General features: G+C 42.9%; 2 protein-coding genes across 7 annotated transcripts in view; both read left to right on the top strand.

Annotated features, from left to right (window-relative positions):
* The window catches only part of LOC110500717 (echinoderm microtubule-associated protein-like 3), a 51,398-nt gene extending 33,784 nt beyond the window's left edge, over positions 1–17,614 (top strand). For 2 of the 5 annotated variants that reach the window (XM_090214798.1, XM_090214799.1), the window contains exons 4-24: positions 1,064–1,567; positions 2,849–2,965; positions 3,247–3,275; positions 4,978–5,007; positions 5,295–5,415; positions 5,763–5,912; positions 6,028–6,097; positions 6,642–6,752; positions 7,031–7,126; positions 8,075–8,209; positions 8,465–8,603; positions 8,834–8,985; positions 9,115–9,240; positions 9,592–9,723; positions 10,015–10,082; positions 15,901–15,989; positions 16,153–16,250; positions 16,403–16,490; positions 16,610–16,708; positions 17,070–17,200; positions 17,303–17,614. In XM_090214798.1, coding sequence (XP_090070924.1) covers positions 1,064–1,567; positions 2,849–2,965; positions 3,247–3,275; positions 4,978–5,007; positions 5,295–5,415; positions 5,763–5,912; positions 6,028–6,097; positions 6,642–6,752; positions 7,031–7,126; positions 8,075–8,209; positions 8,465–8,603; positions 8,834–8,985; positions 9,115–9,240; positions 9,592–9,723; positions 10,015–10,082; positions 15,901–15,989; positions 16,153–16,250; positions 16,403–16,490; positions 16,610–16,708; positions 17,070–17,200; positions 17,303–17,494 — 2,677 coding nt within the window. In that variant the 3' untranslated portion in view covers positions 17,495–17,614. Of the gene's footprint in view, positions 1–1,063; positions 1,568–2,178; positions 2,221–2,848; positions 2,966–3,246; positions 3,276–4,977; positions 5,008–5,294; positions 5,416–5,762; positions 5,913–6,027; positions 6,098–6,641; positions 6,753–7,030; positions 7,127–8,074; positions 8,210–8,464; positions 8,604–8,833; positions 8,986–9,114; positions 9,241–9,591; positions 9,724–10,014; positions 10,083–15,900; positions 15,990–16,152; positions 16,251–16,402; positions 16,491–16,609; positions 16,709–17,069; positions 17,201–17,302 lie in introns of all 5 variants that reach the window. The other 3 variants (XM_090214800.1, XM_090214801.1, XM_036958162.2) reach the window with 2 other exon arrangements.
* A 1,089-nt stretch (positions 17,615–18,703) lies between these two features.
* The window catches only part of LOC110500719 (metastasis-associated protein MTA2), a 32,582-nt gene continuing 23,301 nt past the window's right edge, over positions 18,704–27,984 (top strand). For both annotated transcript variants that reach the window (XM_021578243.3, XM_021578244.3), the window contains exon 1: positions 18,704–19,420. In XM_021578243.3, the coding sequence (XP_021433918.1) occupies positions 19,393–19,420 (28 nt within the window). In that variant the 5' untranslated portion in view covers positions 18,704–19,392. The remainder of the gene's footprint in view (positions 19,421–27,984) is intronic.

Below are 27,984 nucleotides of genomic sequence, written 5' to 3' on the forward strand. Positions count from 1 at the left end.
CCCCTCTGTAGAGCTTTGAGATGTAACTGTATAATGAAAAGCGCTATACAAATGTAATGTAGTTTTATACTGTACACACTGGCCAGTTTATTAGGTTCATCCATCTAGTTGCCTCCAGAACAACCTGAATTCTTTGTGGTATGGATTCAACAAGATGTCGGAAACATTTGTTGCTCAAATGGTATCAAGGGACCGAACGTGTGCCAGGAGAAAATTCCCCACACCAGTACACCACCAACCTGTACTGTTGACACCATGCAGGTTGGGTCCATAGACTCATGCAACTTAAGCCAAATCCTGACTGTGTCATCAGCGTGACGCAACAGGAACCGGGATTGGTTGGACCAAGCAATGTTTTTCCACTCCTCAATTGTCCAGTTTTGGTGATTGTGTGCCCACTGGAGCCACTTCTTCTTGTTTTTAGCTGATAGGAGTGGAACCCGGTGTGGTCGTCTTCTGCAATAGCCCATCTGTGAGAAGGACCAATGAGTTTTGTGTTCTGAGGTGCCTTTCTGCACAACACTGTTGTACTGCACTGTTTTTTGTCTGTTTCTGGCCCACCTGTTCGCTTGCACCATTCTTGCCCTTCTCCTTCGACCTCTCTCGTGAAAAAGCTGCTTTCGCCCACAGGACTGCCGATGACTGGTTGTTTTTACTTTTTTGCACCATTCTCGGTAAATTCTGGACACTGTTGTGCATGAAAAGCCCAGTCATTGCTGAGATACGTGCCTGACACCGACGATCATGCAACGCTCAAAGTCGCTTCGGTCACTCGTTTTGCCGAACAGAAACTGTCGAACAGGAACTGAATTAGTCGACGTCGGTCTGCCTGCGTTATATAGCAATCCACAACCACGTGACTCACTGTCTGTAGGAGCGATCAATTTTCGAGAACAGTGTGGTGTACTTAATAAACTGTCCAGTGAGTCCTTTCACTCACTCACAGCATTTAACTTGTTTAGGAAAGTCTTATTAGAGTTTAGTAAATTAATAGTTTTCTGAATGATGATTGTTTGTATTCTCTCTATTATTAATCTCAACTCTATACTGTGTGTGTATTTAGCCAAGTACTAAACAGCACTGAAGGTGAGAATGGCTCTAATGGGGACTCCCCGGGCCTCATACATAAGACCCCAACGTATGATCGGGCTACCCAGACAGACCTCACTCCTCTGGTGCAGGACCAGGAGCTAGACAGGGTCCCCCTGGCTCTCACCAGGCCCGTCCAGAGCCTCTCCCTGGAGGATGCCCTCCCCGAGGGGATGTCTCTGACGGAGGAGGCTCGGGCCAAGTTCCACCACATCCACGGACTAGAACTTGAGGAGAAGGACGAGGAAGGGGAGGAGAAGGACCTGAGTTGGGCGTCTTCCGTAGAGGAGGCCATCCACCCCACCGCCACCAGGAACCTCCAAAGAGATGACCTCCAGGACCCAAATGGCTCCACGGAGAGCTTGAGCTCAGCCTCCCAGACCCCAATCTCGGGGTCCCCAGCCCCCCCTAAGGACCTGTCCGCCAGCCCCCGGAGCGGACCTCTCTCCACCATCCTGGAGGGCAAGAAGAAACCCCTGTGCGTTGTCGCCACCTCTACTTCTCTTCTCCATTCCTACCCGATTGCATGGTTTTTTTGGGGAAATCACCTCTTTTTGACACTGTCTCCTATTCTCTATGCTTTTATTACTACAAAACACCAGTGTCACAACCCTAATCTAAGAATCAGTTTGCGGTAGTCAGTTTTCTGATTCTATTAGGTTGCGTTATGGAAAGCCTTCAGTACCAAGGAGCATACATTACGTGTCTCCCGCTGGATCCGGCTGCTGGGTTATTTTCCATTTGTTTGACGGGGGCTAAATGTGTGTACACTAACCTGGTAATCAAATCTGAGCCTCATCCTTTAATTCAAGCATGGATTGATTCAGCATGATTTCCTCCATGTGGATATTTCAACTGGGCTTTTCATCTGACATTCTTTTGGGAGATTCTTTCGCTGCATGCTGCTCTATAATCACACAAATCATTTTACAGCTTCCTCTGCGTGCGTGTGGTTGTGTGTGTGCATGCACATTTGTGGTTGTGTGTATGCATGCACATTTGTGGTTGTGTGTTTTGTTGTTTTGTTTGCTAATTATTACTTGCAAGAGGTCTGTTGCCAATTGATAGCATATGTTTCTGTCCATGAAGAAGTCTGTTAGCTCAACCCTGCCACACCATGGAAACTAAGAGGTACTAAGACAGTGGTGTTTAAGTTATGTACAAGGATATGAACTGGGCTATTCAGTTCCAAACTGATCTACTGCGTACTATATGCATGTGTGTTATCACTAGGCGCCACAGTGGAGACCCACTGGGCAAAAACTGGTTGAATCAACATTGTTTCCACATCATTTCAAACCTAAAAAAAAAAATGTAATGATGTTGAATCAACATGGAAAACGAATTGGATTTGCAACATGTCATCAACGTCAGGGCGCTTTTAGATTAAATACAATGACAGGTGAATTTTTCTGTTATTGATTTCGTGCTGAATTCACTCTAGTTGACAACCCAACCAAATATAAATCAAAACTAGACGTTGAACTGACGGCTGTGTCCAGTGGGGAGGAGGTCATCTCTGTTTCACTTCCTATTACGTGTTGTGTTGGAACATCATTGGTTACATGACAAGGGCCATTTCCTCTAATTATTGGGCAAGTCATTATCAGGAAAATCTGTGTGTGTGTTCCAGGAAAAATATGCCCCATCATAGAATACACGTTGAAACACACGTTCATCTGTGTGTGTGTGTGTGTGTGTGTGTGTGTGGAACCCTGCATATAAATCCTCTTATGCTGCCTATCCACTCATTGTCCAGAGCTCGCAGGAACAGTGAGAAACTGGTGAAGGACCCCCAGGAGAAGACAAAGAAGCTGCTGGACAAAAAGGCGGCATCCTCGGCCAACCTACTCAACAGATCCCCCAGTCAGGAGAGGTGAGGGAAGTCCCATCCATCAGCAAGATTGTCTTTCAAACTCATTCTCACATCACATTTTCCTACGACTGCATAAACATTACGTATTTCCCCAAGTAGTCACTCGTTGGAGTTCCCTTCTACTTCTACTATAATAAAATGACTTTCCCATGAAAAGTCTTGATCTCCCAGTTGCGTGAGCTGGGCCCAAAGACTGTATAATATAACGTTTGGTCCCAGTGGTTGAAAGAGTCTCTTGGATATAATGTGTCTGTGTCTAACAGTTGTATCTTTTCTCACAGCCGGACCAAGGATCTTATCGCCAGAGCAGGTAATGCATATCCAACAACACTAGTCTCTGTCCAGACTCGGGTTGCAACCAGGACTTCTGGAAAACAAGGGAATTTATTGCATGTTCCTGGAATTTTGCAACCCTACTTTAGACGTTCTATAATGCATTATTCAAACTCTATGTAGTCTTAAATGACTGACTGCTGGCCAGATCTGGCTGTAATTTTTCATTCCCCTTCTTTAGTTTGGGACACTAAACTGCCTACAAAATGTCAAACATAGTATTCAGACAGCGCAATACTCGCGCTTAGTTAACTTTTCAGCTTTTAACTAGTGTTGGCTTTGAGTGTGGTTTAGCTTTATAATGGGACTCGTTCCAAAACCAGAGAGAGTTAAAGCACAGTCCCTCTTCTAATGTATTTAATATTGTCTCTAAGTATTTACCAGTTGAACCTAATGGGGATTCAGTTCGCGTGAAGTCAGTTTCATACGCCCATCAGAGTAGCATAATAGTCTGTAAATGTGATCAGTGATCCACAGGACAAGGGGTTTCTACGAGACAGAGAGTGCACGGAGTGAGCCTTCAAAAGAGCATAAGTCCGTATCGGAGACTACTACTACTACTGCAACAAGTGACTGACCACTGGACATTGCATCATCTAGTCGTCTATGGGGCTAAAGGTCATTTAGAGTTCATCACTGTCCATTTCTCCGCCCACCACACACAGAAATAAAAACATTGTCAGAAAATACCTCTCATCATACTGGGATCACAGGAAAAGCAGTGTTTATTTTTACAGTCACCTTTTCCCGAGGCAGAGCAGCAGCCGGTTCTGCCGTTAAACATGGGAGAGTCTGTTTAGTACTCCAACGCTCCCTGGAAAGCCATCCATTGTGGTAAGCCGTGCTGTCGCACCACTCCCAGACTCCTGACGGGATGATGGATGTTTTACCGGAGAAGGAAGGACGCCAAAAATATTTATATTTTTTGTGTGGTTTTTTTGGTCTCTTTCTCTCTTTCTGTGAGCTGTCCAGGACTAGACTTATTAACTTTCTCTGTCTGAGTTGGCCTGAGACAGGTCTGCCTGTATTCAGCATGAGTTAGGTTGTCTCTTAACTGCCTCTCCTGCATCATGAGAGGGCTGTAAAGTGTAACCAGGTCCTATAGATAAGCGATAACTGAATTGAACTATATCCTACTCACTACCTCCTAACTGAATGGTAATCGGGTGAAAATGCCACTCCATTTTAAATCCATCAAAAGCAGTCATTGATGTGTTTCAACAGGGTCCAGGAGTGGTATGAGGTAGACCCATGGGGATATTCCAAATAGGGTCAACAATGACTAATAAAAAGAAATCTACCTAACAAAACAGGTCATTACTATATAGTTAAACTGCAGACTTTCCCTCCCTTGTGACGTGAGCCCTGCTTTTTAGTTTTACAACCTTTTCAAAGCGAGACAGACAGATTCCCACCAGAAACATCCCAAACCAGAACCATCAACATGTAAAACCCATTCTCTCCCCAAACCTTTTAAATTGAAGTAACAGTCGTCTAGATGACAGGCTTGGTGTTGGAAAACCACCCCTCTGGTTTGCTCATAGACCTCATTCGACCGGCTCTGAATCTGGTCCCGAAGGGTCCGTAATGTCAAAGCATGATCTGCTCTGCTGGAATCAGCTGTGATTTAGTGTTCCTAGGTTCCTTGTTTATTTGTCTCTCTTCCTCTCTTCTCGTAGGATCTCCCGGGTCCAGACGAGGAACCCAAGGTATGAAACGTCATGTGTTAACTGTTATGTCATTCAACTAAATGTAGGTGCTTGGGATTCATACAGGCTAATGGTACAGACTGTTGACTTATTGTTATGGAGTGAATTATTGGTAGATATTGTAGCCTCACCAGGTCTTTGGTAGTTTAGGCAGGCTGTTGAAAGAGCAAAACATTTGAGGATAAGATTAAGTTCATATTAACCCATGGTAATGATTGGAGATTAATATGTATCCAATGTCCAGTCTTGTCTTACATTATTTTTCACCCTCTCTCATTGGCTGACAGGTCAATCAATCAAGATGTTCATCCGTGGTCGACCAATCACCATGTATGTCCCCTCCAACATCCAGAACTACGAGGACCTGAGGATGGAGCCACCTGTAGAGAAACTGGAACTCGATTGGGTGTATCCTTCCTGAGTCCCTCCCACAAGTCATGACCAGTTGATAATGCAGCGTTTTAGTTTTTAAATTCCATTCATGGTTGATTAGAATGTTTCATATTCTATAGTGCTAAGTTTCTTGGATGAAAGCCCTGAAGTCCATATTGCCCATCAGTCAGAGGAACATATTTAAGTTATCGAATGTCCTTGAGCCAAGCCATCCTCTGCACAGGTAAATGGAAGTTATGTCATCCATAAATCACGTATTATGGGTGTAGCTGTGGGTGAAATTGCTTTAGGCTCAATTAATGATTTAGACTGATGAACCAATGAGACGCTTCAGTGATGTCACCTTGACTGGAGCCGCATAGTTACGGTTACCGAGGACGGGACTGCCGGGCCAACCTGTACCTGCTGTCGTCGGGTGAGGCGGTGTACTTCATCGCCTGTGTGGTGGTGTTGTACCACATCAACAACCGCACACAGCGCCACTACCGCAAACACACAGACTGTGTCCGCTGGTGAGTGGCTCAGACCCAACCTTGACCTCTCGTATCATTACATAACTGTACAAAATCAACTAAAACCAATTGTGAAGTTGACGCTTTGTGATATCCCAATTTGTCTTTACTTCAGTCTGACCATCCACCCAGACAAGGTACGGGTGGCATCAGGACAGACGGCGGGGGTGGACAAGGATGGAAAGGTGAGGGGCGTTTGGGCTATTTAAAGGCCCAGTGCAGTCGAAAATGTGATTTTCTGTGTTTTTATATAGATTTACACACGGTGAAATTGTGAAAATGATAATGCCCTTTTAGTGTAAGAGCTGTTTGAAAAGACCACCTTAAATGTCAGCCTGTTTTGGTCAGGTAGAGTTTTGACCTGCCTACTGACATCACCAGGCGGTAAATTAGCTAATAGACCAATAAGAAAGAGTGCCAAACCTCTCTGCCAATAACAGCTAGTTTTCAGTTTTCCCCTCCCCACTCAGACCACTCCCACTCCCACTCCCAATCACTAAGGTACTTAAATGTTAACCAGAAATGGCTCTATTGGACCTTTTTAAGGAACATAATCTGTCACTATTTAAAACTAAAATGTTTCCTTTCTTGCTGGAGTGTCCCTTTTAAGACTTAATTATTATTTTTTTTAAAAATGGTCATACTATCAAATCCACAGAAAAAAGTATTGTATACATATAATAACACACATGATACTTATTATCAATCCTTGTCTAATTTATGTCTTAGCCCCTGCAGCCTTATGTACATATCTGGGATTCCTCCACACTGATCACCCTACAACAGATAGGACTGGGCACCTTTGAGAGAGGTGTAGGGTCTGTGGCTTTCTCCTTTGCAGTAAGTGTTTATTCCCACTACAAAACAACCCTCCCACACGCACACACTAGATGTTACTGATTTTTATGGCCTATATTTAGTACAGTATTTCTCATCTCACTAAGGCGATTGAAGAACCCCAGACACCTAATCTCCATACAGGACTCTCAAACAAAACCAATACAGGCTTTAATACATTAGTCCTGATTTGTGACTGGGCTGCATCATCTCTCCATCTGTCATATGCCCTCTCACTGGTTCTTTCTCTCCTTTCTGTCTTACTTCTCCTCTGCTTGCAGGACGCTGGAGCCTTCCTCTGTGTGATTGATGACTCCAATGAACACATGCTGTCTGTGTGGGACTGTGCCAAAGGAACCAAGCACACAGAGGTTAAGGTAAAGCAATGCACCAAGACACGCACATGTGCACACACTCACGTGTTCATGCAAGCACACAGGCACGTACAAAGACACACAGATTCCTATTCATATTGCAATTAATCAATACCATTTACACTATACATCTTGATACGGCTTCCTTGTGTTATAACAACAAAAATATACCCCTATCTTTGCAGGTAGCCAAGCCTGTAATTTGCATGCGTAGGCTGTTAAAGACGGCATTACATTAGTGAGAATCTTCAGATCCCTGAAAAGGAGGCCTATTTGCATAGATTAAGCCAAAATAAATTCTTCCACATCACCTAGTTCTGTCACAGGCTTTTGTCCCAAATGTTTTTACTTCCCTGAGAGTCATTTCAGCGGTGTTGCCACGGCAACTGTGTAAATATTTTAGACTGTGAATTTGTCCGCCGGTGTGTGCTCTATATGCATCTGTCTGTCTGTCTGTGTGTGTGTGTGTGTTAGGGGGGTTTGGATATTAGGTGGATGTTTATATGACATCATTTTCTCTCTTGGTCTCAAGTTTCTTGTAGCACACATGCATAACTTCTCGTATTTTCGCCAAATTGATTTAGCATAAGCATCATTTGTCATGTGTGCCCTAGATTCGAGAATCTCCAGTGAAATTTGGGAGTGGTCACAAGGAGTGGTAAGGGAAAAGGTTCAGCCCACGTAAATCTATAAGATGGTTCATAGTATGTAACATTTGCCCATCCCCCGCTGGACTGTAATGCATCTGCAAATTGAAACTAAGTTGCAGAAGTGTTATGCCCTATCATACAATCTGAAGGGTCCTCAAGTCAATTCCAAGGTTGGCAAATTTGTAGAAATGCAGGTTTGAGATAAACATTGGAGTTCACAGTGATTTTGCATTTGAGTGAATTATCTGATTATTACATGTTCTGTGTGTGTGTGTGTGTGTGTGTGTGTGTGTTAATCCAGAGCACCAACGAGGCAGTGTTTGCAGTGGAGTTCAACCCCAGCGACAGCACCAACATCATCACTTGTGGAAAGTCTCACATCTATTTCTGGACCCTGAGTGCAGGCTCACTCACCAAGAAACAGGGCATCTTCGGGGTGAGGGAAGTCTCTTAACTTCTCTTCATCTGAAAAGTATTTTTCACATAGACAAAAGATATGTGACCAATGGGTATATCAAACTTGGCTCATCTGTATGACTCAAGAAAGACTATTCTAGCCCATTGAGCTAAAGACCAACTCTGGAGGCGAAAACGAGTCACGCAAGGCTACCTCTCACTAAACCTCCTCCGCTACATATCGTCATTCAAACCTATTATCGGTTTGTAATGTTGCTCTTCTTTCCTCCGTCAGAAATACAAGAAACCCAAGTTCATCCAGTGCTTTGTGTTCAGCCTGACGGGAGACGTGCTGACTGGGGACTCGGAGGGGAACATCCTGACATGGGGCAAATCACCCGGCGACATCAAGACACTGGGGAAAGGAGCCAAAGGTAATGAACGCTCTGTTCCAAACGGACTCCAAATATGGACTAGGCTCTCCATGTGAAATACAGTGTATATAAACTAATAATACAATATCATCTGATTTAGTACCTCCTTAGCCAATAATGTACTAGACATGTATGGCTATCTTTTCCGCTTGCTCTCCGAATGTGAGAGACCTGTGACAAAAGACAACAAAGTGATCTTCTTCACCTCCTCTCTCTCCCTTCTGTTGAAGAGACGTTCCAGATCATGCGTCAGACACGGGCCCATGACGGCAGTGTGTTTACACTGTGTATGCTGCAGGGGGGCGCTCTCCTCAGCGGCGGGGGCAAAGACCGCAAGATCATCCGCTGGAGCGCAGACCTGGCGCCCGAGAGAGAGTGTGAGGTGAAAGACGCGTGTGTGTGTGTTTGCATTGTCACTCTTAATAACAAAACCGAGCGTGTTTGAACATTTAAGACCTTTTTGTATGTATTTGTGTGTAATTTCAGAATATAGTAAATGAATTTATTATAGATTCCAGAGAAGTTTGGTGCAGTCCGTTGCATCACAGATGTAAACGGGGAAGAGGTGTTGGTTGGTACCACCCGAAATGCCATCCTGAGGGGCACTTTCTCTGACGGCTTCGTGGCCATAGTGCAGGTATGTTAACATTGGCATGATGGAGTATGTACTGGGTGGTATGTGAAGTGGTTTGCGGTTAAACACCTGGTCTGCACATGTTCTGCTCTCCGATCTCCTACACTTTTCCGTTCTTCCCAAAGTGCGCACTTTCTCACTCCCCCTCCATGGATTTCTAAGTATTATATTGTTGTATGCATGAGTCATGACACATGGGTTAGAGGGAGTTTCCACTGTGTCTTACACAATATCCATACCTTTTAAATCCACAATGGCAGTGAACAAGTGCACACTACAGGGAGAAGCATAGAGAATAGACCCCTAAAACCAGTGTGTGTATTGCGTGTGTGTGTGTTGCTCTCCCCCGTGCAGGGTCATGTGGATGAGATGTGGGGTTTGGCTACTCACCCCTCTCAGGATGTCTTCCTCACCTGTGGACATGACAGACAGGTGTGCGTGTGGAACACAGCGGAGCACAAACTGGACTGGTGCACCACGCTGGAGGTGGGCGGGAGTGGACAACACACAAACACCCCTACACACGTAAACACATGCACACCTCTACACATGTAAACACATGCACACCCCTACACATGCACACCTCTACACATGCACACTCCTACACACGTAAACACATGCACACCCCTACACACGTAAACACATGCACACCCCTACACACGTAAACACATGCACACCCCTACACACGTAAACACATGCACACCCCTACACAAGTAAACACCCCTGCACACGTAAACACATGTAAACAAATACTGATATTCATACTGTATTTTTCAGGAGTATGGGCTGTGTGCAGACTTCTGTCCTAATGGGGCTGTGGTGTCTGTTGGGCTCAGCACAGGCAGGTGAGATGCTCCTCTCTGAAATACCACAGCATCAAACTTCTTTCAGGAGACACGTCTCTCTGGCTAGAGAGTAGAGCAGGAAATGGTCCCAGTTGGTATTCACGTAATAATAAGGAATTCGCCTCGACTACACCCACAAATTGGGGAAAACGGACAATGTTTCCTATTCAAATCAAATCAATTTATATAGCCCTTCTTACATCAGCTGATATCTGAAAGTGCTGTACAGAAACCCAGCCTAAAACCCCAAACAGCAAGCAATGCAGCTGTAGAAGCACGGTGGCTAGGAAAAACTCCCTAGGAGGGCCAAAACCTAGGACGAAACCTAGAGAGGAACCAGGCTATGAGGGGTGGCCAGTCCTCTTCTGGCTGTGCCGGGTGGAGAGTATAACAGAACATGGCCAAGATGTTCAAATGTTCATAGATGACCAGCATGATCAAATAATAATAATCACAGTAGTTTTTGAGGGTGCAGCAAGGCAGCACCTCAGGAGTAAATGTCAGTTGGCTTTTCATAGCCGATCATTATGAGTATCTCTACCGCTCCTGCTGCCTCTAGAGAGTTGAAAACAGCAGGTCTGGGACAGGTAGCATGTCCGGTGAACAGGTCAGGGTTCCATAGCCGCAGGCAGAACAGTTGAAACTGGAGCAGCAGCACGGCCAGGTGGACTGGGGACAGCATGGAGTCATCATGCCAGGTAGTCCTGAGGCATGGTCTTAGGGCTTAGGTCCTCCGAGAGAGAGCGAAAGAAAGAGAGGAAGAGAGAATTAGAGAGAGCATACTTAAATTCACACAGGACACCGGATAAGACAGGAGAAATACTCCAGATATAACATACTGACCCTAGCCCCCCGACACACAAACTACTGCAGCATAAATACTGGAGGCTGAGACAGGAGGGGTCAGGAGACACTGTGGCCCCATCCGATGATACCCCCAGACAGGGCCAGACAGGCAGAATATAACCACACCCACTTTGCCAAAGCACAGCCCCCACACCACTAGAGGAATATCTTCAAACCCCAACTTACCATCCTGAGACAAGGTCGAGTATAGCCCACAAAGATCTCAGCCACGGCACAACCCAAGGTTGGGGCGCCAACCCAGACAGGAAGATCATGTCAGTGACTCAACCCACTCAAGTGACGCACCCCTCCTAGGGACGGCATGGAAGAGCACCAGTAAGCCAGTGACTCAGCCCCTGTAATAGGGTTAGAGGCAGAGAATCCCAGTGGAGAGAGGGGAACCGGCCAGGCAGAGACGGGCAGAGCCAGAGCAAGGGCGGAGCCAGAGCAAGGGCGGAGCCAGAGCAAGGGCGGTTTGTTGCTCCAGTGCTTTTCCGTTCACCTTCACACTCCTGGGCCAGACTACACTCAATCATATGACCTACTGAAGAGATGAGCCTTCATTAAAGACTTAATTTTGAGACCGAGTCTCCGTCTCTCACATGGGTAGGCAGACCATTCCATAAAAATGGAGCTCTATAGGAGAAAGCCCTGCCTCCGGCTGTTTGCTTTGAAATTCAAGAGACAATTAGGAGGCCTGCGTCTTGTGACCGTAGTGTACGTGTAGGTATGTACGGCAGGACCAAATTGGAAAGATAGGTAGGAGCAAGCCCATGTATACGCTTTGAAGGTTAGCAGTAAAACCTTGAAATCAGCCCTTGCCTTAACAGGAAGGCCGTGTAGGGAGGCTAGCACTGGAGTAATATGATCACATTTTTTGGTTCTAGGCAGGATTCTAGCAGCCGTATTTTGCACTAACTGAAGTTTACTTAGTGTTTTATCTGGGTAGCCGGAAAATAGAGCATTGCATTAGTTTAACCTAGAAGTAACAAAAGCATGGATTAATTTTTCTGCATCATTTTTGGACAGAAAGTTTCAGATTTTTGCAATGTTACGCAGATGGAAAAAAGCTGTCCTTGAAAGTCTTGATATGTTCGTCAAAAGAGAGATCAGGGTCCAGAGTAACGCTGAGGTCCTTCAGTTTTACATTTTTTTTTATTTTTTTATTTGAGACGACTGTACAGCCGTCAAGATTTGTCAGATTCAACAGAAGATCTCTTTGTTTCTTGGGACCTAGAACAAGCATCTCTGTTTTGTCTGAGTTTTTTTTTTTAAGAAATTTTGCAGCTATCCACTTCCTTATGTCTGAAACACAGGCTTCTAGCGAGGGCAATTTTGGGGCTTCACCATGCTTCATTAATGTAAATCTGTGTGTCATCCACACAGCAGTGAAAGTTAACATTATGTTTTCGAATGACATCCCCAAGAGGTAAAATATATAGTGAAAACAATAGTGGTCCTAAAACGGAACCTTGAGGAACACCGAAATTTACAGTTGATTTGTCAGATGACAAACCATTCACAGAGACAAACTGATATCTTTCCGACAGAGCAGATCTAAACCAGGCCAGAACTTGTCCGTGTAGACCAATCTGGGTTTCCAATCTCTCCAAAAGAATGTGGTGATCGATGGTATCAAAAGCAGCCCTAAGGTCTAGGAGCACGAGGACAGATGCAGAGCCTCAGTCTGACGCCATTGAAAGGTAATTTACCACCTTCCCAAGTGCAGTCTCAGTGCTATGATTGCGTCTAAAACCAGACTGAAGCATTTCATATACATTGTTTGTCTTCAGAAAGCTGCGCAACAGTTTTTACTAAAAAAAATTGAGAGGAATGGAAGATTCGATACAGGCCGATAGTTTTTTATATTTTCTGGGTCAAGGTTTGGCTTTTTCAAGAAAAAGTGAGTTTGGTACACATCCGGTGGATAGAGAGCTGTTTATTATGTTCAACATAGGAGGGCCAAGCACAGGAAGCAGCTCTTTCAGTAGTTTAGTTGGAATAGGGTCTAGTATGCAGCTTGAAGGTTTAGAGGCCATGATTATTTTCATCATTGTGTCAAGAGATATAGTACTAAAACACTTGAGTGTCTCCCTTGATTCAAGGTCCTGGCAGAGTTGTGCAGACTCAGGACAACTGAGCTTTTGAGGAATACGCAGATTTAAAGAGGAGTCCGTAATTTGCTTTCTAATGATCATGATAAATTCATCAACTTCTTTGAGGAAAATATTACTGCTAAAGTGAAAGCCATCCTCTCTTGGGGAATGCTGCTTTTTAGTTAGCTTTGCGACAGTATCAAAAATAAGTTTCGGATTGTTCTTATTTTCCTCAATTAAGTTGGAAAAATAGGATGATCGAGCAGCAGTGAGGGCTCTTCGATACTGCACGGTACTGTCTTTCCAAGCTAGTCGGAAGACTTCCAGTTTGGTGTGGCGCCATTTTTGTTCCAATTTTCTGGAAGCTTGCTTCAGAGCTCTGGTATTTTCTGTATACCAGGGAGCTAGTTTCTTATGACAAATGTTTTTAGGGGTGCAACTGCAGCTAGGGTATTGCGCAAGGTTAAATTGAATTCCTCAGTTAGGTGGTTAACTGATTTTTGTTCTCTGACATCCTTGGGTAGGCAGAGGGAGTCTGGAAGGGCATCAAGGAATCTTTGGGTTGTCTGAGAATTTATAGCACGACTTTTGATGCTCCTTGGTTGGGGTCTGAGCAGATTATTTGTTGCAATTGCAAACGTAATGAAATGGTGGGCCGATAGTGCAGGATTATGAGGAAAAACATTAAGATCCACAACATTTATTCCATGGGACAAAACTAGGTCCAGAGACATGTTGGACAAACCCCACTGAGTCAATGATGGCTCTGAAAGCCTTTTGGAGTGGGTCTGTGGACTTTTCCATGTGAATATTAAAATCATTAAAAATGTGAATATTATCTGCTATGACTACAAGATCCGATAGGAATTCAGGGAACTCATTGAGGAACGCTGTATATGGCCCAGGAGGCCTGTAAACAGTAGCTATAAAAGTGACTGAGTAGGCTGCATAGATTTCATGACTAGAAGCTCAAAAGACGAAAACGTCTGGGTTTTTTTGTGAATTGAAATTTGCTATCGTAAATGTTAGCAGCACCTCCGCCTTTGCGGGATGCACGGGGGATATGGTCACTAGTGTAACCAGGAGGTGAGGCCTCATTTAACAGTAAATTCATCAGGCTTAAGCCATGTTTCAGTCAGGCCAATCACATCAAGATTATGATCAGTGATAAATTCATTGACTATAACTGCCTTTGAAGTAAGGGATCTAACATTAAGTAGCCCTATTTTGAGATGTGAGGTATCACGATCTCTTTCAGTAATGGCAGGAATGGAGGAGGTCTTTATCCTAGTGAGATTGCTAAGGCGAACACCGTCATGTTTAGTTTTGCCCAACCTAGGTCGAGGCACAGACTAGGTCTCAATGGGGAAAGCTGAGCTGACTACACTGACTGTGCTAGTGGCAGACTCCACTAAGCTGGCAGGCTGGCTAACAGCCTACTGCCTGGCCTGCACCCTATTTCATTGTGGAGCTAGAGGAGTTAGAGCCCTGTCTATGTTGTTAGAAGATGAGAGCACCCCTCCAGCTAGGATGGAGTCCGTCACTCCTCAACAGGCCAGGCTTGGTCCTGTTTGTGGGTGAGTCCCAGAAAGAGGACCAATTATCTACAAATTCTATCTTTTGGGGAGGGGCAGAAAACAGTTTTCAACCAGCGATTGAGTTGTGAGACTCTGCCGTAAGAGCTCATCACTCCCCCTAACTGGGAGGGGGCCAGAGACAATTTCTCGATCCGACACATCTTTCTAGCTGATTTCACCTCGGAAGCTATGTTGCGCTTGGTGACCTCTGACTGTTTCATTCTAACATCGTTGGTGCCTACATGGATACCAATATCTCTATACTCTCTACACTCGCCAGTTTTAGCCTTAGCCAGCACCATCTTCAGATTAGCCTTAACGTCGGTAGCCCTGCCCCCTGGTAAACAGTATATGATCGCTGGATGATTCGTTTTAAGCCTGACTGAAACATAATACTAATACTGTGGGTAATGGAGTCGCCAATGACTAGGGTTTTCAATTTGTCAGAGCTAATGGTGGGAAGCTTCGGCGTCTCAGACCCCGTAACGGGAGGAGTAGAGACAAGAGAAGGCTCGGCCTATTGACCCCCATTTCAATAAAAAAAATATATACAGAAATAACAAAACACGCCGAAAAGCTGTTGTGTTGTTCAATCTACATGTGTCCACGTCAAAAATCCCATCCTGCTGTTCAATGTGGGAGAGTGGGAAATGTGGGTATGTGGTGTCCAAGTAGGTTACGAGTAGCTATGCTAACATTTAATCACAGGTAAGACAATTAACTTGTTTAGTACGGGCCATTTGTAACTCCACTCACTACTTGTAGCTGTATTGTTTTTCTATTGTTGGTCTTGGATAGCTTGATGTTCCGGTCCGTAGCTAGCACTCACTCGGTCAAGTGGCTGCTTGCATCGTTATGAAAAGGGGCATGGGGGAATCCCCGAGCTGACAAGGTAAAAATCTGTCGTTCTGCCCCTAAACAAGGCAGTTAACCCACTGTTCATAGGCCGTGACTGTAAATAAGAATTTGAACTGACTTGCCTCGTTAAATTAAAAACAAGAACATTTAGTTTTAAAGTTTTTGCTGTGAGCCAATGTTTAGGTAAACAAACGCTGTGGGCAGGGTCGCGATGTTCTATCTCATACCAAGCATTATCAACTCATATAAAGAGTCAATTAATATAAATAATTGCATGTTAATTACCATGCCTTTGTGACATGAAACCATACAAAATGATACACAACCCCAAGATGATAAAAAAATACATAATTGTTTGGTGGTTCAAACCTTCAAACTGGTTGTCTGCCTCTCTGCCCAAACCCCCCACCTACCACCCCCCACCTCCACCCCCTGTAACAGATGGCTGGTTCTTGACCTGCAGACCAAAGAGGTGATCTCAGACTACACCGATGGGAATGAACAGCTGTCCGTCATGAGATATTCACCAGGTCAGAGGTTAAGCTCCTTTCCTCAGTGTCTCAGAATGGATCGAATTTTAACCATGATTCAGTAATATGTACTCACTTGGCACTATGATGGGTCTCTATTATTTATTTTTAAAATTATTGCCTTTATTTGGAACCTGCCTTTTGTTTTCATTTTCCCTTTCAGACGGTAGTTTTTTGGCCGTGGGTTCCCATGACAACTTCATCTACGTCTACAACGTCACCGAGTGTGGACGGCGCTACTCCCGCTACGGAAAGTGCAATGTAAGTTGCAGTATATTCTGGGGTGTTGGGGATGGTTGTGGATTATTTATGTAATGAATGAGTGGTTCATTGTGGGGTACAGTAGGGCTCAGGACACATTTGTCATGGTGTTTAGGTGTCGTGTCAATTTTTTTATGTCTTGTTATTTTTAGGGTCACTCCAGCTTCATCACTCACCTTGATTGGTCCAAAGATGGGAAGTACATTATGTCCAATTCGGGCGACTACGAAATCCTTTACTGTGAGTGACTGTGAAAATGTCTACATTTCCATGTCTCATTTGAACATGTGTATATTTGTATAGTATAATATGTCTTATTTTCCTTAGTTATCCTAATGACTATTGGTCTTCTCAAACAGGGGACGTTGCTGGAGGGTGCAAACTGTTGAGGAACCGCTATGAGAGCAAAGACCGAGAATGGGCGTCCTACACCTGCGTACTGGGCTTCCACGTCATGGGTGAGAGTGACAAAGTGATCACCCTGTTGCGGGAGAACTTTCCTGCAATGCGGGACATTTTAAAACTTGTAGTGTATTTTAGGTTTAAAAAGGCTTCTGAAGTTTTTAATTTACACTTAGACATGTCAGACTTTTATTTTCCCTTATGAAAAATGTATCAACACCTAAAAAAATGTCCATTAATTATAATCCACATAATAATTCATATTTCTTGTTGCTGCAGGATAATTTTCCTGCTGTAGAAAACTGGCTCAAATTAAGATCCTACATCTGTATTTCAAAGCTCTCAGCATCACACAACCCCTTAGCAGTGACTGAGTATTCAACCTGTATTGTGTGTTATTTTCTGTCCGTCCCATAGGTGTGTGGTTGGAAGGTTCAGACGGTACAGACATCAACGCCCTCTGTCGCTCCCACAGTGAGAGGGTGGTAGCGGTGGCTGATGACTTCTGCAAAGTCCACCTCTTCCAGTATCCCTGCCCAAAACCCAAGGTCAGGGATAACACAGCTCCACATTTACAATTGATTTCCCTTATTTTTACACCTTGCACCAAAACGTTCACCGCATATCAACTGTCTTCTTTTACCCATCAGGCCCCAAACCACAGTTATGAGGGCCACGGCAGTCATGTGACCAATGTGCGCTTCACCCACTGTGACAGTCACTTGCTCTCTATGGGTGGCAAGGACACCTGTATCCTCCAGTGGGAGGTCAAGAGAGCAGGAACATCAGATGGTGGAGACCGCACACACTCTGCATCCATCACCAGTTCCCCAGAACCTTAAAGGAGGGAAAGAGACATTAAGAGTAAATCTAATCACATTTTATTGGTCACATGCGCCAAGTACAACAGGTGAAGAAGACCTTACCGTGAAAAGCTTACATACATACCAGTTCTAACAAAATAGTTAAGAAAATATTTACTAAATAAACTAAAGTAAAAAATGTAAAAGCAACACAATAAAATAACAATAACGAGGCTATATACATGGTAAGTTGATGTCAATGGGCGGGGGTACAGCTTAGTCATGTAGGTAGGGGTAAAAACAGAGTGAGAGAGGCAGAAGGGAGAGACATTTTTACAGAGTGGGGAGTAACGTAGACAGGGAGGGAACTGGCTGGCCCTTGTATATCAGTACAAAAGTTGTAAGGTCAGCCAAGGACCTGTGGCGTATTGTTTCATTGGATTCTTACAGTACAGAAGGATTTGGATTCCATAGGATTCTCTTTTCAAGCATGATGAAGTTTGTTTTTACAGATATTAGCCCCACATGATGAAATGGAAACGTTAGTACATCTGGGCACAATCTACTTCTCAAATTAAGTGAAATTCCTAGTCTGACATTTGAAAAAGGTCAAGCTTTCGAATCAACTGCCTGTTTGACTGCCATCATCAACTGACGACAAAGGGATCAATTGTTGAGAACATTCCAAAATATCCCATTTTGTTTACATGTTTGTTTACCATACAAGCATACCGTAGTGGTGTTTTATGGTTGTCTTGTCAGAAAAGTAATATCATACATATTTTGCTTTATTGCTATCTAGGAATATTGACCTCTTGTGCTTCAAACTTTTGCATTTTGCTAGACTGTGACAATCTTTCAAGTGCATTTACTCATTAGTTTCAACTGCAATATCTCCTGTATTAGACAAATTCATTCATGTTTACCTTATTGTAGTACACTTTTAGATTTGATATTTTCTGTGTTTATTTAAAAGTACTTTTGAATGTGTCATCGTTTCCTATGTCTGTAGATATTTCTATCAATAAACAATTACAAAAAACTATGCTTATGAATTCCTAGCATCTTTCTTTCTAAACGTATTCAAGCATTTCCAGTGGGTTGGTCTTGTACTCAAATTATTTATACATCATTGGTTGTTCTGTAAATTCTAATAACTGTATGCTATCGAAATGCTCGCTAGAGGGCAGTGTTGTTCAAATAAGGGCCATGTTGACTTGTCATTCTGCTACAGCTACTGTAGGAAGTACTATATCTGAGTCTAGACTCTGGAAGTGGTGGAAGGCTGTATACGTGTCTCGTCAATGTGTTAATCTGCATACTCAATGCTCAACATGTCATCAGATGATCTGCCTTCAGTATTACTTTAGTTATAGCTATTGGGTTATAAACCATGTTGGTTACATTTTTGCTATTTTATTAACTTAATCAGTGGTTCTTTGTTTAATGGTGATAGTTGGAGCAACTATTATGAATTGTGTGTTGCCGGAGTTTTCCGATTCTAAACGACGTTATTTTCCGAAGATGACGTTTTCGAACGGGAGGGGGGACAGTGTGTGTGTGGTGTGTGTGTGTGTGAACTGAGCAGAGGTGAAGAAGAGGAGGATGAAGCTGGGAACGGAGGATGGGAGGAAGAGTGGAATAAGCGACAGGCTAGCTATCAAGGGCTGTGTATGCATGCCTGCAAGTGTGAATGCGTGAGTGAGGAAGAGGGAGGTGGTTATCGGACTGAAACAAAGACGCATTTTGGAACCCCGAAACATTAACGGAAACTTTAAACTTTTACCAGCCAGAGCTTGGCAACTGTGCCGGGTCCCGGCTTTGTTTCGAGGCAGGGGAGGTTTACAATAAATGTAGGGATAAAATAGCCCCAGATCGAATTTTTTTTACGCAAGAGGGGAATCCCTTGGATAGTGTTTGTTGGGGGTAACGAGAGAATGGCGGCCAACATGTACCGAGTGGGAGGTAAGTCTCTTTTTTTTTTTTTTTTTGAGACCTCTCAGCGTGATTGTTAGCTAGCTATGCTAGGGTAGTTAGCTAGCTGATTTGCATTTGCTAGCTAGCGAGTGATAGTTATTTCCGCGAAGGCTGGCTAACTAACAGGCTAACGCTACCCAGCTAACTTGTTAGCAGGACATGTCAAATTAGAACGCGTTCCTTGGCTATTGGTAGCGTGAACTAGTTTAGCTTATAGTTTAGCTTGATTTAGTTGACTGTAAGACTTTAATCAACTTGCAGTGTAACGTTAGCTGGTATAGTTAAGTTTATATAACTAGCCATTTTAACGCTAGTTGAAACCAACAAGTTAACTTGAGTATGATAAAGTTACTCAAACATGTTTGTTTTACTTAGCCAGGTAACGTTAGCATACTCGACTGCAAGCGTTAGGTACCATCTGTCACTTGGTTTAGCTAGATCGCTAACGTCAACTTACAGCTAGCTAGCAAGTTAGCTTGCTGGCTCTGTAGGTAGTTAGCGTATGCTACCAATCATAGCTATAATCAATTGTCGTACTAAGTGGGAAGCAGCTGTATTGTTCAGAAGATAATCCCAAACTTCAATCTGTTCTGCAATTTATACTCATCGTTAACATGTAGCTACATTGTTTACATAGGTTACAATATGGTGCATTTAGCAAGCTAACAATACTCACGTCTGTATGTTAAACGCCGGTAAACGTGTGATAGCTAGGTCGCAAGCTGGCCATAGCTAAACCGTCTGGATTCCTCTTCAACCCACAGGGTCGACAGCTTTATTTTACCATTAACATTGCAATTTAATGAGATTATATTATTGGTGGTGGGAAAGATTATCAACATCAGTGGACTTGACTTGGTGCGACGTTGATTGTTCTTAATGTTTTGGTTGATGAACAGCCACTGACTGAACCAGTGAAATATATAGCCATGATGATGCACACTGATACATTCTTGCTATTTTATCGTTGTATAAGGTCCCACAAGAGCGTCTGTTTTTAGGTCACGGTGATTAAACGGTGCAGTGTCAGAGGAGATGCTACCTTGTTTCTGTGCATAATACAATGTAGTCAAGCTCTTGTGCAAAATAGCCCCACAGAAAGCATTGGGCCAAACATCATTGATATGATTACTACTAGTAGATGACGTGTTGCAGTACATTAATTATGATAATGAATGCCTTATTTTACAGGCAACAGTATATATGGATATAACCCCTGACTGTCTGAAAGCCACATGACAGCAAGGTATTGTTTTGGTTACAGCATTATGCATTTATTTAGTCTCTACGAACATGGCAATTACAGTATGGTATTTTAACCTTTTAAACCCCCTCACCTCAGTTATCTTGGCCTTGAGACTGTGCCTGAGATGGCACTGCTCTGCAGATGGTTGTGTCTTCCGGCCTGTCGGTTGATAATGCCTGCCTGCTTATAGTCCCCCACATCAGTAACTTCACAACACTGCCTCCCAGCACCTCAGAGCGCGACAAAATACTTGTGCACCGTCGACCTACTGGAGGGAATCTTCCCCGCGAGCTCGAACAAAGAGTCAACCATTAAGTCTGTTGTGATGTTCATGCCAATTTTCTTGCTCCAGTCAAGGTGGTCACAAAGACCCGTGCCTAGCAGAATGTCTACCCATTTGGGCAGCTCTGGGCCAGCGTCTCAGTAGGAGTGCTAATCTAGGATCAGATCTCCACTGTCCATTTAATCTTATTCAGGCTAAACTGATCCTAAGACAGCACTCCTACTTAGAGATGTGTTCTGAATAAGGGCCTTTGTTTGGTATGTGTCTAAATAAAACCTGTTGTTTATGGTGAATTTCAAAGCAAAACCAAAGTGTTGCGAGTTCTGTTATCTTCCCAAACAGTAGTGACAGTACAGTGGACGCTGTCACAGCTACTAACTGTTGCTGCTTCTCCGTGGTGAAGCTTTTACTTTTGACGTGTCACTCTTGACATTATGCGTGTGGAAATTAAATGTGGGTGGGAATTAAATTGAGCCCTAATGATTCATTGGGATATGAGGGCTGCCTGTTGTATTTGCTCAGTGAGGCGGTTAGTCCCGAGGGTCCCACATTTCATAATTTTAAATGTTTATCTGCACCTCATCTGAAAAAGTATAGTCTAGTGGATTTAGGCCTACTACTATATTCAAAACAGTCCTTTACCTCACAGAGAACCATGTCACTCTTCTCATGAATAGCTTTTACTTGCCTCCATTAGCTGAATTGAATGGCTTGGTCTAGGGCTATGCCCTGTTTTATAGCCAGAGGAGCCTATCGACAGGCCGGGTACAAGTCCTGTTGATATAAAGCGCATGGAATGAATCAATGGAGCAGTGTTTTGTATGTAGCAATAGACCCACTAGTAGGGCTGTGATAGTCATGGAAATTTGGATGTCAGTAATCGGCCAGCCAAATGACCGTGGTTCACAACTGTTTGAATAACAAAAAAATGACTATCATTTTTAGGGATGCACGACATATCGGTTAACATATCGGAATCTGACGATATTAGTTAAAAATGCCAACATCGGTATCGGCCCGATGTCAAAGCTACCGTGCATACCTAATATAATGTAGGTACAGGACGTAACGACTCCACATAAAGTTTGGCGCTACACGTGCAACACAACATTCCTAACCTAGCCCACAATGCCTGCTGTGTAGATAGAGCAATCAACAAGTCAAGCAGTCATTTGAAAGAGTAACAAAACTTTAGCGAGACAACTCAAAGACAAAAATCCATTAAAGCCAAGATAATGGAATTCATTGCCCTTGACAATCAACCGTTCTCTGTCGTGGGTGATGTTGGCTTTCGCCGACTGGTCGAGCACCGGTACACACTACGAAGTGTGCTATTTTTCAGATGTTGCCCTTACACAGTAATAGCGTCACTGCTATTACCTTCACAACATACATACTATGGAATGCCATTTGGGTCTTTGCGTGTTAAAAAAGTAGTATTGTCAAAGCTGTACAAAAATGTCAGCAAACACCGGCCACGGACGATGTGTTTACAATACCGCTTTGGTAATAAAGCGTCATTTGTTCGACCGCAGCATAGCTAGCACCAATACAACCAGCCTGAAAATAATGACCAGTAAAAACTGCACTCGTTTTCATTATTCTTAGCAATGATTTAGGAATCCTTGTAAGTATTAGCTAGGTTGCCACTTGTTGTTCGCCTATTAAAATTGAACTTCAGTAAATGAAAATAAATAGCAACCCTGTTGCCCAAAGCTAACATTATAAGCAGCCAGCTAGCTTCATCTGGCTAATGAGGCTAGACCGGACCGGGCTATGTGTTGTGAAGCTAGCCACAATAAGAATTAGGCACAATAGTGGAATTTGCGGTTTGCCTTCAAAATAAGTGTCATTGACAGGGATGCAAATGAATACAAATAGTATAATTATGCCATACTTTTATTTTGAACCCAAAGTCCGCTATTGTCGCTAATCCTTATTGTGGCTAGCTTCACGTAGATAGGTCCGACCACCATTAATCAAATAACCCTAATTTCTAAAACAGTTCTTATTTTAGATGACAGCTAGCTAACTGTATAGCTAACTATAGCTACTCAAACAGATTGTCATTTTGCTATGTTTTTGGGGAAGAACTACATTGTTTGTATCCATGAGCTTGCTTGCTTTTTTTGAATGACCAGCACTGTAGGTGTACGAGACAACTTTACCAGCATCATAGCATACATATCGATGAATCGTTGTGACATGTGAAACGCGAGTGAATGTGTAATAACTACGTAAAAAATGTATGAATGCGTTAAATTATTATTTGATGTGCAGTCATATTCAGGTCCTGATTGGTCAACAAGCTTGTTTGACACGTCAAATAGTGTTATATTTTTTGACACGCAAAGAACCAAACGGTGTTCCATAGAAATCCTGGTTGAGAATGAAACGACAGAACAAAGGAACAATGAAACAGCACAGCAAGTATGTGAAATAAATAGGTTTTGATTATATTTGACTGGTAATGAGGACATATTTAAATGCCAACAAAATAACTTGTTGGTGTGTGTGTCACCTTTATTTAACTAGGTAAGTCGGTTTAGAACACATTCTTATTCACAGTGACGGCCCGGACGACGCTGGGCCAATTGTGCGCCGCACTATGGGACTCTCAATCACGGCCGGATGTGATACACCCTGGATTCGAACCAGGGACTGTAGTGACACCTCTTGCACTGAGATGTCGTGCTTTAGACTGCTGTGTGTGTGTTAACTATTTAACTGTACCAGAATGCTTAAAAGGCCACAATTGTTAAATATCGGTTATCGGTATCAGTTTTTTTTTTTTTTGTCAAGGAAAATATTGGATATTGGTATCGGCCAAAAATGTAATATTGGTGCATCACTAATTATTTTAAAACATGCATTTTCTCCTTACCTTCTCTCCCTACTGCATCTGCTGCCATAGAAAGATAATAAACAGGCTTCCCTATTCCAGTCAATGATGGCATAATGTGTGGACTGGACGCCATTGAGAGTGTACCCAGAGGCTCAAAGCAGGAAGTAAAAGCAGGAAGTGTACCCATCAATATGTGCTGTGATTTGTTGATTAAACTCAACTGACATTACAAAAAATACATTCCACTGCGTGAGTCACATCAGTTAACAATACGTCATACCATGCAGCCATTGTGACTGTACCCATGAGTTTACCAGTCATTGCCAACTGCACGAATGCCCGGCTGTCCCGTCTTCAGTAAGCTGTTAGGTCCCCACACAAATACATGTTTTTATTCTTCAAATAACTATTGGTGATACTGATATTTTTTATATACATTTCTAGATACTGATATCTTTATATAAATTCCGAAAAAATTAACATCACAGACATTTGGTTAGTGCTGACAAAGTATCTGAGCTGAGGTTGTCTTCTCAGACTGTGTTCCCCATTCCTCTTCAAAAAAAAAACTCCCTGGGCCATTGATCCGGGAGGCACCGCTTCAGCCTAATGTCTCTCACTGATTCAGGCAGGCAAGGAGCCCCCATAGCAGAAAGAGGGAGGACACGGGGCAAGACAGAGAGCCTAGAACATGGATGAGTGTGGAGAAAGAGTGATAAATTGTTGAAGGGAAAGAAATAGGGGACCTCTTCCTCTTAAGTGTTGAGACAGTCAGCATAGGACTTCTCCCTGTAGTAGTGTGAGAAATGTGCTCCCACTCCACCCCTCCCCCCCCTTTATTGAATGGGTATGATGCATTTAACTGATAATGCCCAAGAAGCCTGTGTTTGGAGGATATATTTTGGCACGGGTATTGTTAGGCCTGAAACGAAGGGCCGGCAAACAGTGCCAATATATCCTCCAAACACCGGTTTCGAGGGCATTATCACCTTTATACAACGGGTTACCAACATATTCAAATAATGATTGAAATATTTTTATTGAAAACATTATTTTGATGGATTTATGCATACTATTTCTCTGCGTGTGTGGTTCCCACAGTGAAGCATGGAGGAGGAGGTGTGGCGGTGCTTTGCTGGTGACACTGTCTGTGATATATTTAGAATTCAATGCACACCTAACCAGCATGGCTACCACAGCTTTCTACAGTGATACGCCATCCCATCTGGTTTGTGTTTAGTCCCACTATCGTTTGTTTTTTAACAGACTGTTAGAAAAGCACTCCAGGTGAAGCTGGTTGAGAGAGAGCCAAGTGTGCAAAGCTGTCATCAAGGCAAAGGGTGGCTACTTTGAAGAATCTAAAATATATTTGATTTGTTTAACACTTTTTTTGGTTACTACATGATTCCATATGTGTTATGTCATAGTTTTGATGTCTTATTCTACAATGTAGAAAATAGTACAAATAAAGAAACCCTGGAATGAGTAGGTGTGTCCAAACTTTTGACAGGTACTGTGTGTGTGTGTAAACACATTTTGTTATAACATAACACCTGAATAACGAATTAACAAAACTTTATTTGGGCCCATTTTGTAATTTGTAGCCTTTCCAAATGTGGGTTATTGTTTTTATAGCCTTTATTTTTTGTATATAAAACAAACCAGCCTATTGAACATATGTGTTGTTCCAAAAAATAAGGCTATAAAAACAATAACCCACATTTGGAAAGGCTACAAATTACAAAATGGGCCCAAATAAAGTCAACCAAATAGCCTTTGTATGAAATTAACCAAATAAATGAGTGCAAGTAAGTATTTCAAGGCGCACTTAACATAATATTTTAGCCTAGGTCTGAGCTACATTTCCTTCGAAATAAGACGCATCTGTGAAAAGGTTGCGAAAATTCAACAAATAACTGCAATGAAGAACAATTCGGCCTATTTTCCTTTTCGTTATATCTTACCTAAAAGGTTTCTGGCAAGGAACACAAGCATGTTCACCTTTTCTGGCTTTAATAGACTGTGGAGTGTGGTAACAATCAGTAACCTATTGCCTGTTGCACTGAAAACACAATAAGACGGAAGACTTGTTGCACAGATGCAGAGGTAGACCTATTTGCGGGCGACATTGGCCCAGAGAGCAAAGTGACCCTCATTCGCTCTCCACCATGAGTGGGTCATCAGATCCACCGATGACATATTCGAGTAGGTAGAATGTGAGCTCTGCGCTGGCCCACTGTGTGACAGGTTTACTCCGCTCTCCCAAGTCGACCGCCCAGGGATGTCTTCTATGGTGAACATAGGCTCAGTGGAAATGGTCAGAAATCACAATTTGAAAGGGTTTCGTATCACACAGGAGGCCAACGATGTGTGGTTACAAATCACCATTCAAAGGTGTCGGGTACAACATTACCATGTGATTTGGTTTATATTTGTTTATTTGCACACAAGAAAATATGGTTTCCACATTGTACGCCAATGATTATACTTAGGGTGGTTTGTGCACAGGGTCGTCACTAGTTGCCACAGACATAAACCCCGCCTATTTCTTCAATTCTTCTCTAATTAAAATCTGCTTTTAAACCTCACCCTAACCTTCACCCTAACCACATTTCTAACCTCATGTCTAACCTTAAATTAAATATATATTTCCCCCTCATTCATTTTCTCGATATAGCCAGATTGTTTACTGCGTTGCTCGGTAACTATGCGCTTCCCAAGCCCTGGAATTAAAAAAAACAAACTATATCAACGATGTTTGGACAGGTCGAAGGGAGGATGTGTCATTCCAGACATTGCCCAACCCTAGTATGTCATCACCAGTTATCATATATTTGCTTGTGTTTTGTAGATGTGTTGAACAGGGCTTTTGATTAGTCAGGACAGTCATTTAGCTGAGAGATATGGTACAGGCCCAGTGGTCTTTGCTGTGACCTGCAAATGACCCCTAAAACACGGGTAGGTTTCCCTTCCACTCCACTGCTAGAATCAAAATATTGGCCACATGGGGCAAAATATCATGCGTCATGGCATAACTGGCGAGGAAGCAGTTATGGTGGGTTAAGGTTTGATATTGTAACCTAGACCTTGGTTGTAGGCTAGGCCTATAATAGTGCAGGTATACAGCAAACCTATTTTTGTGTTGTCTTGGAAGTGATTGGAAATGAGTAACATTCTACCTACTATGGTTAATTCATTATCACTTCAGCAACTCTGGAATAACCGACTACTCTTCCTTGGTCAAACATTGGTTAGCCTAGTATTTAAATCAAATCAAATTTTATTGGTCACATACACATGGTTAGCAGATGTTAATGTGAGTGTAGCGAAATGCTTGTGCTTCTAGTTCCGACCGTGCAGTAATATCTAACAAGTAATCTAACAATTTCACAACAACTACCTTATACACACAAGTGTAAAGGAATGAATAAGAATATGTACATATAAATATATGGATGAGCGATGGCCGAACGGCATAGGCAAGATGCAGTAGATGGTTTAGAGTACAGTATATACATACCCTACATTACTCATCTCGTATGTAAACATTATATAAAGTGGCATTTAGGCTGTGCCATTTGAAAATAAACCCATCCTAGCCAGTGTGAAGGCCGACTAGTAGCTATAATCTTTAGGTAGCTTGTGTCCGCTGAGGAATTTAGCCAGGCCTCTGATATTCCGTGTTCGTCAAATCAAAGTTAATTTGTCACGTGCACCCTACAACAGGTGTAGGTAGACCTTACAGTGAAATGCTTACTTACAGGCCCTTACCAACAGTGCAATTTTTAAGTAAAAAATAGGTATTAGGTGAACAATGGATAAGTACGGAAAAGACAGTGAATAATAACAGTAGTGAGGCTATGTACAGGCACTGGTTAGTGCCGTTGACCCTGGATAAACTATCATTGGGCTGTGTGAAAGAGATGCAGGCCCACCGTCTCTGTAGGTAAAGGCTTAGAGCTTAGGTCATTGAATGAAAGTCTCATTTTTAGTCACTTTTTTTTAGTCACACCAGTGTCTTTTCATAATGTAGCTGTATTCTGAGAAGTGAGGGAATTAAATTCCTAGACCTCGCAAGCAAGCACCAACCATGTTATGAGGTAGCCTGGGATGTCCGAGTGGATATTACCTCACTTGTCTTTTGAAATGGAAGACACACAGACAGGACAGGACGTGTT

The sequence above is a fragment of the Oncorhynchus mykiss genome, chromosome 21, assembly GCF_057628025.1.
Source record: "Oncorhynchus mykiss isolate SJ-2025 chromosome 21, ASM5762802v1, whole genome shotgun sequence".
NCBI lineage: Eukaryota > Metazoa > Chordata > Actinopteri > Salmoniformes > Salmonidae > Oncorhynchus > Oncorhynchus mykiss.